Genomic DNA, 12,795 nt, shown 5'->3' with positions numbered 1-12,795 from the left:
ACTAGAGGACCTCTGTAACATGAACCAGCAAGGAAGGAAGTTCTTGTGCCTCTGTTTCCCCTACTAGAGTTGTGCCAATAAACTAGAAGTCCCGCCTCGCAGGCCTGGGGTGTTGTTTCTGCATCGGCAATATCTAGGCAACACGATGACCATGTACATACGCAATAGACAATCTTTATATTGTATTATATTTATATTGTATTATATTCTACAGTATTACTGTATTTTAATATTTGGTTGGAAGCCGCCCAGAGTGGCTGGGGAAACCCAGCCAAATGGGTGGGGTATAAATAATAAATTATTATTATTATTATTATTATTATTATTATTATTATTATTATTGAATTCCTTCAAACCATAACAAGTACAAAACGAAATCTTCAGTCTCAAAGTCTCTGAAAATCTTTAAATGAAGTGAGGTACCAGACTTTGTATGATGAAAGACAAGCTGTGAAGCTTTGCCTACTGTTTCGTAGAATTCTTCGTCAAATATCAAATGCTGTGACTACATTATTACATGAGCACTGTTCCACAGCATTTGGTATTTTCATTTACATACATTCATTCAAAATAAGGTGGGTTTATGAAGCAATTCTATATCCTCCCACCACGCTGACAAAGAATTCTACGAAACGGTAGTCAATATCCGGAATCACTGTTCAGTGTTGGACGTCATATTTGCTGAATACACAAAGCTTCACAGCGTGTCTTTCATCGTACAAAGTCTGCTACCTCGCTTCATTTAAAGATTTTCAGAGACTTTGAGACTGAAGATTTCATTTTGTACTTGTTATGGTTTGAAGGAATATTGTGGTGCTGGAGGAGACTCTTGAGAGTCCCATGGACTGCAAGAAGATCAAACCTCTCCATTCTGAAGGAAATCAGCCCTGAGTGCTCACTGGAAGGACAGATCGTGAAGCTGAGGCTCCAAGACTTTGGCCACCTCATGAGAAGAGAAGACTCCCTGGAATAGACCCTGATGTTGGGAAAGATGGAGGGCACAAGGAGAAGGGGACGACAGAGGACGAGATGGTGGGACAGTGTTCTCGAAGCTACCAGCATGAGTTTGACCAAACTGCGGGAGGCAGTGGAAGACAGGAGTGCCTGGTGTGGTCTGGTCCAGGGGGTCACAAAGAGGCGGACACCACGAAACGACTAAACAACAACATTGCGTATGTACATGGTCTTCGTGTTGCCTAGACATTGCTGATGTTCTTTTTGCAACACAGGGGTTTGTTTGGTTACGTGTTGTTCCTGCATGGCAGGGGGTTGGAACAGATGGCCTTTGTGGCCCCTTCCAATTCTACAGTTCTGTGATTCTATGATCCCTCGTTCCACAGCACCTTCGGCCATGGCTGGGTCCAAGCAAGACATGAACTGCTGCTACCCTAAGGAGGCAGGACTCCACCCAGCCGGCCGCAATACCTCGTTCTCCTGCAGCTTCTGGTAATCCCGTCCCCAGAGCACAACTCTGCGGTCCCGGCCGCCTCCCGTGACGATGGTCCCGTTCCGCAGCACGCACAAGCCGAAGATGCCCCCTTCGTGGGCTCCTGGCACCGCGTGGCAAATCCTGTTGCCCCCTGCCAGGCAAAGGACAACGCTGTTAGATGGGACAACCTTCCCCCCTGGCCAGGACAGAACCTGGAAAGGATTTCTCTTCTGCAATAGAAACCAGCTTCGCTAACAGGGCTGCAGCATCAGTTTACAAGCCTTTCCACGCTTACTTCGGTGCAAGTCCCTTTGACATCAGTGGGACTTATATTTGAGTATACCTGCCTTGTCTTGCGCTGATAATCCTCCTTCTGGAATCCTCATAGCACCTAGCTCAATGGTTGCCATTAATTTGATTTTGAATTGATTTTAGAATGAATTGATTTCAGAATGTATTTCAATTAATTGATTGTGACTTTATGTAAACTGTGTTATTTTTACTGTTGTTAGCCGCTCTGAGCCTGGCTTCGGCTGGGGAGGGCGGGATGTAAATAAATTATTATTATTATTATTATTATTATTATTATTATTATTATTATTATTATTATTATTTATTAATCTGCAAGGCCGCCATAAGCCTTCCCCAACCTGCTGCTCCCCTCCAGCTGTTTTGTACTACAATTCCCATCAGCCCCGCAGCAAGAATGGCCGTGTGGTGGCCCAGGGGCTGATGGGATATGAAGTCCACAACCTCAGGTAAGCATCTGAATAGGGGAGGGTGCCTTAGGGGCCTAAGTGCTGTCTGGAGACGCAACGGAGCCTGTATGACATAAGGAGAGTCAAGTCTGTGTAGTGGCTGGTGTGCCAGACTAGAACCTGAATCCCTGCTCGGCCATGAGGCTCACTGGGTGACCTTGGGAGCCAGTCACTGCCTCTCAGCCTAACCTACCTCACAGGGTTCTTGTGGAGATAAAATGGGGAGGGAACCATATGTTAGGATATTTCCGTTCCACCTTAAAAGGGAGCAGGATGTTTGTGTCACAGCCTGCGTATTTTCCTGTCTCACAGGATGTTTATGTTGTCTGTTCCTTTCGTTTTCTGCTGTTTGCCTGAGCAGTCGGAGCAGACGGTCATGTCTTCTTTTGTTCTGACCTACGCTGAATAAACTGTAAATATGCTGTCCTGCTGTGCAACTTTTGCTGTGTGAATTCTGCTGAAAGAGTGTGCACAAGCCTGAGGCTTCGTGTCGCTAAATTGCTGGTACTGCGTGACTACGGGAGGTCGATGGATCGTCTGGCACCGAGCTTGGGGGCTCAGATGGACTTTATCTCCCTGGCAGTATCCCAACACCATGTACCTTGGTGAAAAAGGGTGGAACATAAATGCAATAAATCAATAAATGCTTTTTCCATAATATTATGCTCCACTTCCCAAACTTAAGTTTCTATCAAAAAAGTGATGGCAAGAGCGGCACTCAAGGGAGGTCAAGGAAAGAAGCCCCCCCCCCCCCACCAGAGGACTCATTCACCTCCCCCAATGTCTCATTCCTTTCTTTCAGAAATCTATTAGGAGAGGCGGTGCCCTTTTCTCCCCCTGAGCCAAATGCACTTGGCCCCTCCAGATATTGGTTTGGTGTTTTCTTCTGGCGTTGCATCTGAGTGTTGGGAATTACCGTATTTTTCGCTCCATAAGACGCACCTTTTTCCTCCTAAAAAGTAAGGGGAAATGTCTGTGCGTCTTATGGACTGAATGCTTACAGATGGTGGCGGGATCCCGCTGCAGTCGTGAGCAGAGGATCCGTGGTGGCTCCCCTTCCTTCCCTCCTCTGCGGCTCACTTTGAAGCAGCAAAGCGGGAGAGGAGTCGCTTACACGGGTGTAAGCGGCTCCTCTCCTCTCCCGCTTTCCTGCTTTAAAGCGTGCGGGCTCCCTTTCCCTCCCTCCACCCCAGCTCAGTTCGCTTTAAAGCAGCTAAGCTGGACAGGTATCTCTTCGGTGAACCTATGCTTCTCATTCCAAGAACATTATGCAAGCGGAATATTAAAAGGTAAAGGGACCCCTGACCGTTAGGTCCAGTCGTGGCCGACTCTGGGGTTGCGGCGCTCATCTCACTTTACTGGCCGAGGGAGCCGGCATACAGTTTCCGGTTCATGTGGCCAGCATGACTAAGCCGCTTCTGGCAAACCAGAGCAGCACACGGAAACGCCGTTTACCTTCCTGCCGGAGCAGTACCTATTTATCTACTTGCACTTTGACGTGCTTTTGAACTGCTAGGTTGGCAGGAGCAGGGACTGAGCAACGGGAGCTCACCCCGTCACGGGGATTCGAACCGCCGACCTTCTGATCGGCAAGTCCTAGGCTCTGTGGTTTAACCCACAGCGCCGCCCGCGTCCCTTTTCAAGCGCTTAATAAAATGCTAACACGGTTATGTGACTGGTCGGTACGAGATAGGGAACGAACCATGATTGAGAAAAGGCGAGTGAGGGATTCAGCAAGAGTAATATAATTATTTGTCCCTGCAGCAACTCACAAATTTAGCTGTGTAGAAACACTCAGAGCACCCAGCTAGACTGATTCAGCCCAACCAGACAGAGCTGCTATTTAGCAGCACCTCAACGCAATCCCATCTCTCCTCGCCCAATTCCCAAACTGACCTTTCCCCCAAATGTAGAGGTTCCCCCCGGAATCTCCGGTCACAGTGTCCCCGTTCTCTGTGAAAGCCACACACAGGACATATTTGGGCTTCTCGTGTTTCTGTGGAAGAAAAACAGGTGAGCCTCAAAAACAGAGAGGAGATGGGGCAGGAAACCCACCCCAAATCCAACCTGCAGCTCCCACTTCACCCCGCTTCTAAGGAGAGCTGGCCAGCAAGACAACAGCACCTTTCCCACCCCAATCTGGCCACAGTGATCCATGCAATGGTCACCTCCGGGCTTGACTACTGTAATTTGCTCTTCGCGCGGCTGCCCTTGAAGCTGTCCCAGAAACTCCAGCGGTTGCAGAATGCCGCGGCAAGGCTCCTTACAGGGTCCTCGCTGTGGGATCACATTCATCCAGTGCTTTACCAACTGCACTGGCTCCCGGTGGAGTACAGGGTCAGGTTCAAGGTGCTGGTCTTGACCTTTAAAGCCCTTCATGGCCTAGGACCCTCGTACCTACAGGACCGCCTCTCCCGGTATGCCCCATGGAGGACCTTAAGGTCCATAAATAGCAACACCCTAGAGGTCCCGGAAGGAAGTCAGATTAGCCTCAACCAGAGCCAGGGCCTTTTCAGTGATGGCTCCAGCCTGGTGGAACGCTCTGTCTCATGAAACCAGAGCCCTGCAGGATCTGATTTCTTTCCACAGGGCCTGTAAGACAGAGTTGTTCTGCCTGGCCTTTGGCTTGGAATCCACTTGATCCCCTCCCCCTCTTTCCTTTTTCCTTTCTCCTCCTGTGATGGAATTCCCATTTGGGGACTTCCCTGGCTTTTTTCCGGCCCACGTAGGACCATTCTGGCTAGTTGGCCTTGGTGAAGACTTGATGCTTTCATCCCCCAAAAAGTTTTTGATTTGCGTTTCCATTGAAACGAAGCTGTATTTTAATGTTTTAATGTTGTATTTTAATCTTGTTTTTAAGTTGCATTTCAATCAATTTGTTTTTATACCTGGTGTTAGCCGCCCTGAGCCCGGTCTTGGCTGTGGAGGGCAGGGTATAAATAAAATTTATTATTATTGAAACCTGGGCATGAAAACTCACTGCGAAAGAAAGGGTGAAGAGTCAACCCCTTTAGCAAACAGATCCGAACTGGTTCTCCAGGACCATGTGCACACACACAGCAGTTGGTTCAACTGGTTTGGCTGGGTGGGGTTGGGAAAGTGCCCCCCCCGTCCCAAAGAGCAAATGAAGCATAAACCCCCATCTTGTCTGCAATTCGAGAGCTAGTGACTTGCCATGGACTGGGACCTGGGAGGGAAGAGGGTTCAAATGCCTGCTTGGCCCTGAAGCTCACTGGGTGACTTAGGGGGCCGGCCACTCCCTCTCAGCCTAACCTGCCTCGCAAGGTTGTTGTGGGGATTAAATGAGGAGGAATGGAACCATGAACGTCACCGTTCCTTGTGAGGAAAAGGCAGGGTAGACATGCAATAAAGAGGACATAGCAAATCAGCGGTGGTGGCTGGGTCCAATTGGGTCATATGTTGGATGGTTGGCATACGTTTGTCTCGAAAGGCAATGGAGTGCGCTTCCAGGGGTGAAGCCAAACCGCAGCGTTAGCAGCGCCCAAATTACCTTAGGCGCGCAAGACTGAGCAGTGCATATGGAGGTCCTGGGCCTCGCAGTTGGCCTCGCAGTTAGTTATCACTGAAGCAATACAGTGGTACCTTGGTTCTCAAACGCCAAAAACCTGGAGTAAGTGTTCTGGTTTTTGAACGTTTATCGGAAGCTGAACATCCGATGCGGCTGTCGGCTATTGTTTCCGGGGCGCCTGCACCAATCAGAAGCTGCGCCTTGGTTTTTGAACGTTTCAGAAGTCAAACGGACTTCCGGAACGGATTAAGTTTGGCGCTTTTGTTTTTGCTATTTATTTTGCATTTTCGTTTTTGAGGCTTTTTCGGTTAATTCATTTTTGTGACTGTGTGGAAACCAGGTCAGCTACTGACTGATTGACTGACTGATTGTATGACTGCAGAAATGGATAAAAGCCTCCCGTCCAAACAATGACTGTCATCAGTGCAGGTAAGGAAAAAAAATAATTTTAATTTTTATCATCTACAATACTGTCTTATTTATTTTATAGTACAGTACATTAATTATTGCTTTCATTTTATGGATCAATGGTCTCGTTAGGTAGTAAAATTCATGTTAAATTGCTGTTTTAGGGGTTATTTTTAAAAGTCCAGAATGGATCAGTCCGTTTTGCATTACTTTCTATGGGAAAGCACGCCTTGGTTTTGGAACGCTTTGGTTTTGGAACGGACTTCCGGAACGGATTAAGTTTGAGAACCAAGGAGCCACTGTATTGCTGAAGCAATTCGTGTGACGTGCATTTTTCAAATCTTTAGAATGCTCTGTAAAACCTGTATTTTAACAGGTGTCATTTCGCGGAGTCGCACAAGGCTTCTCCCTGGTTTTACCCCGTCTGGAGAAAGTAGGCTGACCAAGAAAAGAAGGGGAACAGCCCCCTTGACCCCACATGGCCATGCAAAGAAGGTATAGGGTTATAAATGCCAGGACTAGCCGCCTGAGAAACAGTTTCTACGCAAAAGCAATTCTGGTTCAAAACGCAGCATAAGGGGTCTCTATAGTATAGTGTATTTTAAAATGGGGTTTCAGAGTTTTTAGGGGGTTTTGAATGTTTTATGTAGTTTTTATGTAGTTTTGTGTAGTTTTTCAATTTCATTGTCCTGCATTGTCCTGCATGGGACAATGACAATAAAGATATCGTATATCGTATAAAGTGCTTTGCGGAAGAGAGGGGAACCGGTGCCTCTACTTCCATTCTTGGGCAAGGTGATTGAGCGAGCAGTTGCCGAACAACTCCAGGCACGCCTGGAAGAAGCGGACCATTTGGATCCCTTCCAATCAGGATTCAGGCCTCATCAGACTGAAACTGCCTTGGTCGCACTGGTTGATGATCTCCGGCGGGCTAGGGACAAAGGTGAGAGCTGTTTCCTAGTTCTGCTGGATCTCTCAGCGGCGTTTGATACCATCGACCATAACATCCTTCTGGACCGTCTTGAGGGGCTGGGAGCTGGGGGCACTGTCATACAGTGGTTCCGCTCCTTCCTCCTGGGCCGTGTTCAGAAAGTGGTGGTGGGGGATGAGTGTTCAGACCCCTGGGCTCTCACTTGTGGGGTGCCTCAGGGTTCTGTCCTCTCCCCCATGCTTTTCAACATTTACATGCAGCCGCTGGGAGAGATCATCAGGAGGTTTGGGCTGGGTGTTCATCAGTATGCGGATGATACCCAGCTCTACCTCTCTTTTAAATCAGAACCAGTGAAGGTGGTGAAGGTCCTGTGTGAGTGTCTGGAGGCGGTTGGAGGATGGATGGCGGCTAACAGATTGAGGTTGAATCCTGACAAGACAGAAGTACTGTTTTTGGGGGACAGGAGGCGGGCAGGTGTGGAGGATTCCCTGGTCCTGAATGGGGTAACTGTGCCCCTGAAGGACCAGGTGCGCAGCCTGGGAGTCATTTTGGACTCACAGCTGTCCATGGAGGCACAGGTTAAATCTGTATCCAGGGCAGCTGTTTACCAGCCCCATCTGGTACATAGGCTGAGACCCTATCTGCCTGCAGACTGTCTCGCCAGAGTGGTGCATGCTCTGGTTATCTCCCGCTTGGACTACTGCAATGCACTCTACGTGGGGCTACCTTTGAAGGTGACTCGGAAACTACAACTAATCCAGAATGCAGCAGCTAGACTGGTGACTGGGGGCGGCCGCCGAGACCATATAACACCGGTCTTGAAAGACCTACATTGGCTCCCAGTACGTTTCCGAGCACAATTCAAAGTGTTGGTGCTGACCTTTAAAGCCCTAAATGGCCTCGGTCCAGTATACCTGAAGGAGCGTCTCCACCCCCATCATTCTGCCCGGACGCTGAGGTCCAGCGCCGAGGGCCTTCTGGCGGTTCCCTCATTGCGAGAAGCAAAGCTACAGGGAACCAGGCAGAGGGCCTTCTCGGTAGTGGCACCCGCCCTGTGGAACGCCCTTCCAGCAGATGTCAAAGAGATAAACAACTACCTGACATTCAGAAGACATCTTAAGGCAGCCCTGTTCAGGGAAGTTTTTAACGTGTGATATTTTACTGTATTTTTGGTTTTTATGGAAGCCGCCCAGAGTGGCTGGGGAGGCCCAGCCAGATGGGCAGGGTATAAATAATAAATTATTATTATTATTATTATTATTATTATTATTATTATTATTATTATTATTATTATTATCTACTTCTCAGGATACAGTTTGTAACCCACCAAACTGAATAGGGGTCCGGGCAAGATTTCTGTGCAGAATCCGCCAGGAAGCCCTTGTGTGGAAGCCTGTTGATGTGACCAGGAGCTAGACGGGAGGAAATGCCCACCAACCACCCCAATCCTGGCCTACCCACAATCCTCTGCAGCTTCTCCCTCTCCCTTCCGATCCTGCTCTCACCTCGAAAATGCCCTGCCTCTTGCTGAGGCTGCCTGCTTCTAGCGTCCAGAAGTGGATGTGAGATTTCCCGCAGGTAATGAGAAGTGTCGGCTCCGTAGGGTGGAAAGTTGCGGCCAGCACAGACTCATTGGAGCACTGCGGAGCAGAAAGGAGAGAGGGGTCAATACAGTGAGGCAACAGGACGCAGGAGCCAGAGGCAGGGGCCGTGAGAGGCTGTGGCAGCCTGGGCACAACCTGGTGTCTTTCACAATTCTAGTCCAAAATGTATAAACACCATTTCCAACTCCTCAGAAGACTCCCTCAACGGAGTCTCTGAAAATTTTTACACATCACTTGGGAAGACGGGCGAACTAATGCCAGTGTACTGGAAGAAGCAAAGATCACCAGTGTTGAAGCAATGATTCTTCAGCATCAACTTTGTTGGACTGGTCATGTTGTGTTATCGTCTTCCAAAGCAACTACTCTACAGTGGTACCTCGGGTTACATACGCTTCAGGTTACATATGCTTCAGGTTACAGACTCCGCTAACTCAGAAATAATGCTTCAGGATAAGAACAGAAATCGGGCTCTGGCGGTGCGGCAGCAGCAGGAGGCCCCATTAGCTAAAGTGGTGCTTCAGATTAAGAACAGTTTCAGGTTAAGAACGGACCTCTGGAATGAATTAAGTACTTAACTCGAGGTACCACTGTATTCCATACTTAAAACCAGGAAGCGTAATGCTGGTGGTCAACAAAAGAGGCTTAAAGACTCTCTTCAAGGCAAATCTAAAAAAAATGAAGTATAAACACCAACAATTGGGAAACACTGGCCTGCGAGCGCTCCAGTTGGAGAACAGCCTTTGCCAAAGGTGTCATGGGCTTTGAAGACACTCAAACTCAGGACGCAAGGGAGAAACGTGCTAAGAGGAAGGCACGCTTGGCAAACCATCACCATGATCAACTCCTGCCTGGAAACCAATGTCCCCACTGTGGAAGGACGTGTGGATCCAGAATTGGCCTCCACAGTCACTTACGGACTCACTGTTAAAACTGTGTCTATGGAAGACAATCTTACTCGGCTACGAGGGATCGCCAAAGAAGTCTGGAGCGCCAACCACAGGTTAGGGAGGGCTAGATTTTGACCAAAGGAACAGGGCGGAACGCAAAGTTACCTTCACGTCTGCCAGCTTCTGCTCCTTTTGCCAGTCCCACACGGAGAGTACGTGGTCATTAGAGTCATCGACAGCACATAAGAGTCCTCCGCCGTTCTGGTGAGAGAAAAGAGACATGGATAATAATAATAATAATTACTATTATTATTATTATTATTATTATTATTAATTATGTGTACCCCGCCCATCTGGCTGGGTTTCCCCAGCCACTCTGGGCGACTTCCAACAAAACACTAAAATACAATAACCTATTAAACATCAAAAGCTTCCCTAAACAGGGCTGCCTTTAGATGTCTTCTAAAAGTTTGGTAGTTATTTTTCTCTTTGACATCTGGTGGGAGGGCGTTCCACAGGGTGGGTGCCACCACTGAGAAGGCCCTCTGCCTGGTTCCCTGTGACTTGGCTTCTTGCAATGAGGGAACCGCCAGAAGGCCCTCGGAGCTGGACCCAAGTGTCTGGGCAGAACGATGGAGGTGGAGACGCTCCTTCAGGTCTACTGGGCCTTTGAGGCCATTTAGGGCTTTAAAGGTCAGCACCAACACTTTGAATTGTGCTCGGAAACGTACTGGGAGCCAGTGTACTGGGACAGAGGCAGCGCCCCTCACAACTGCTGTCCAACGCCTTGGATTCAGCATGGCAAGCCATTTCTAGCAACGAAACCTAATTAGAAATCTCATGCCAGCTCCCTCTTCAAAAAACAGACCAACCAGTGCTCTGTGAAGAAGCATGAACAAGCTCTGTAAAACTAAGGTTTAGGCGGTCTTGAGAGCAGAACTGACATCCCCCCCGGTGACAGAATTTGGGTCTGGGCAAGGGGAGGGTGTGCCTTGGCAGAATATGAAGGCAGGTGGGTGGAGGCTGGGCCTCCTTGAACTTGCAAACTCCTCTTCCTTCCACACCCACACACCCCAGATCAAAACCTCACTAGCGGTCAACGGACCAGGCCGCAGCTCAGGGCTAGAGCACCTGCAAACAGATTCAATCCTAGTTGGGAGAAGTTCCTGCCTGGAATCCTGGATATCTGCTGCCAGTCAGTGCAGGTAATTCTGAGCCTGATGCACCAATGGACTGAGTAGGTTCCAATTGCTTTCTGTGGGGTCAGACAACATCAGGGGCCTTTTCTGCTGTGGCTCCCTGTTTGTGGAACTGCTCTCCCCAGGGAAGCCTCTGTTACATATCTTTAAAGGTAAAGGGACACCTGACCATTAGGTCCAGTCGTGACCGACACTGGGGTTGCGGTTTTATTGGCCAAGGGAGCCGGCGTACAGCTTCCGGGTCATGTGGGCGGCATGACTAAGCCGCTTCTGATGGAGCAGCGCACGGAAACACCGTTTACCTTCCCGCCGGAGAGGTACCTATTTATCTACTTGCACTTTGACGTGCTTTCGAACTGCTAGGTTGGCAGGAGCAGGGACCGAGCAATGGGAGCTCACCCCGTCATTGCGGGGATTCGAACCGCCGACCTTCTGATCGGCAAGTCCTAGGCTCTGTGGTTTAACCCACAGCGCCACCTGCGTCCCTTTACATATCTTTAGGCACCAGGCAAAACTGTTCCTCTTCTCCCAGGCCTGTGGCTGATTAATCTACGGCCTTTTAAATGTGTCTGTGGGGGGTGGGGTTATTGGTTTGTTTTGGTTTTTCCTATGTATTTTGTGTTCTTGTTTTGTATTTTTATGTTGTGAACCGCCCTGCGATCTCCGGAGGAAGGGCAGAATACAAATTTAATACATTGTTGGCCTCTGTCTGTCTCAGGAGACAATAGAGGATTGCGGTTTCAGGGATGGAGTCAAAACACTGGAGAGTTGCAGCGCCTGCTGCGGCTGTAGAGACCGATACGGGACAGACATGTTTTGTTGCAGCTGGGGCAGAGGAAGGCGTCCTGTTGTGCTACTGCAGATGCACTGTGGCGTTTTTCTTTCTAACCTCATCCCCTTATCTATTATTAATTATTATTATTATTATTATTATTATTATTATTATTATTATTATTATTACCATCATCATCATCTACCTAATCCAAGCTTGTGGGGTGAACAGTGGGCTCTGGGTACCCCCTTTTTGGCGGAAGGGAGGGAGGGAAGCATCACTCACAGACTTTGAGAATCCCACGCAGCTCACAGCTCGGTCGAAGGGCCCAGGGCCCAGGACGTGGAGTGTATTCAGACTCACAGAGTCCCAGACCCGAACGTGGGGAAGCAGAGGCTGCCGGAAGGAAGAATACCGGTTCAGGATACACAAAAGGAAGCAGCTCTCCACGCAACACAGAAACAACTTGTGGAACCTGGGGGTTCTGGAAAAGGCACTGGCCACAAGGTTTGTTTTAAAAGCTGAGTTAAGAACTTTGCTTCAGGATGAGAACAGAAATCGTGCTCCGGTGGCGCGGCAGCAGCAGGAGGCCCCGTTAGCTAAAGAGGTGCCTCAGGTTAAGAACAGTTTCAGGTTAAGTATGGACCTCCAGAACGAATTAAGTACTTAACCTGAGGTACTACTGTACACAAATGTTCAGCTGCCCCATTATTTCGGAAGGGGGGTGTTTCCCGTTGGTTTTAAATGTGTGCCATCTGTTCCCGTTTCTCCTTTCCTCCTCTCTCTTCCCGCCTCCTCCCAATCTCTGGCGCCTCCGCCTCTATAGCCAGCTACCCCTCACCTTGCCATCTTTCGAAGTCCCGGCCACCTGCCCAGTTGCTATGGTGACCATGTCAGGATGCACAGCCAGGCTGAGTGAGACAGAAAAGGGCAAAAGTCACACACTCGTATGCAGAGAGAGCACCGGGTGCTCCGAAAGGCCACCCACCCACCCACCGGGGCGTAGGAAGGGGGGGTCAGGCTGCCCCGGGTGCCCTCATTGAGGGGGGTGACATTCGTCGGACCGCCCGCCCATTACTCCCAAGCCTATCCCGAGCCGTCGGGGTAAGGTGGGGGGAGCTGTGCCGCTTTGCCGGCGGCCTTCCCCCCTTCCCCCTTCGTTTTGACAGCCTGCGGGAGGATTGGGAGTCACGGGCAGGAGGTGTGACGAATGTCCGCCATGGGCACCTGTGCGTGGCTCACTCTTGCCCCCGGCTGCAGGGCGCGTGTTGCTCCAGG

The 12,795-nt window shown here is 49.4% G+C and overlaps 1 protein-coding gene across 5 annotated transcripts in view; it reads right to left on the bottom strand.

Annotated features, from left to right (window-relative positions):
- Positions 1 to 12,795, bottom strand: part of EML2 (EMAP like 2) — a 53,215-nt gene that overhangs the window by 17,348 nt on the left and 23,072 nt on the right. For all 5 annotated transcript variants that reach the window (XM_053397650.1, XM_053397648.1, XM_053397652.1 and 2 more), the window contains 6 exons: positions 12,359 to 12,428; positions 11,803 to 11,913; positions 9,712 to 9,807; positions 8,561 to 8,695; positions 4,084 to 4,183; positions 1,426 to 1,580 (listed from right to left, as the gene is read on the bottom strand). In XM_053397650.1, coding sequence (XP_053253625.1) covers positions 1,426 to 1,580; positions 4,084 to 4,183; positions 8,561 to 8,695; positions 9,712 to 9,807; positions 11,803 to 11,913; positions 12,359 to 12,428 — 667 coding nt within the window. The remainder of the gene's footprint in view (positions 1 to 1,425; positions 1,581 to 4,083; positions 4,184 to 8,560; positions 8,696 to 9,711; positions 9,808 to 11,802; positions 11,914 to 12,358; positions 12,429 to 12,795) is intronic.

This window comes from Podarcis raffonei, chromosome 8 (genome assembly GCF_027172205.1).
Source record: "Podarcis raffonei isolate rPodRaf1 chromosome 8, rPodRaf1.pri, whole genome shotgun sequence".
Lineage (NCBI taxonomy): Eukaryota > Metazoa > Chordata > Lepidosauria > Squamata > Lacertidae > Podarcis > Podarcis raffonei.
This window is presented reverse-complemented; position numbering and strand designations above follow the sequence as displayed.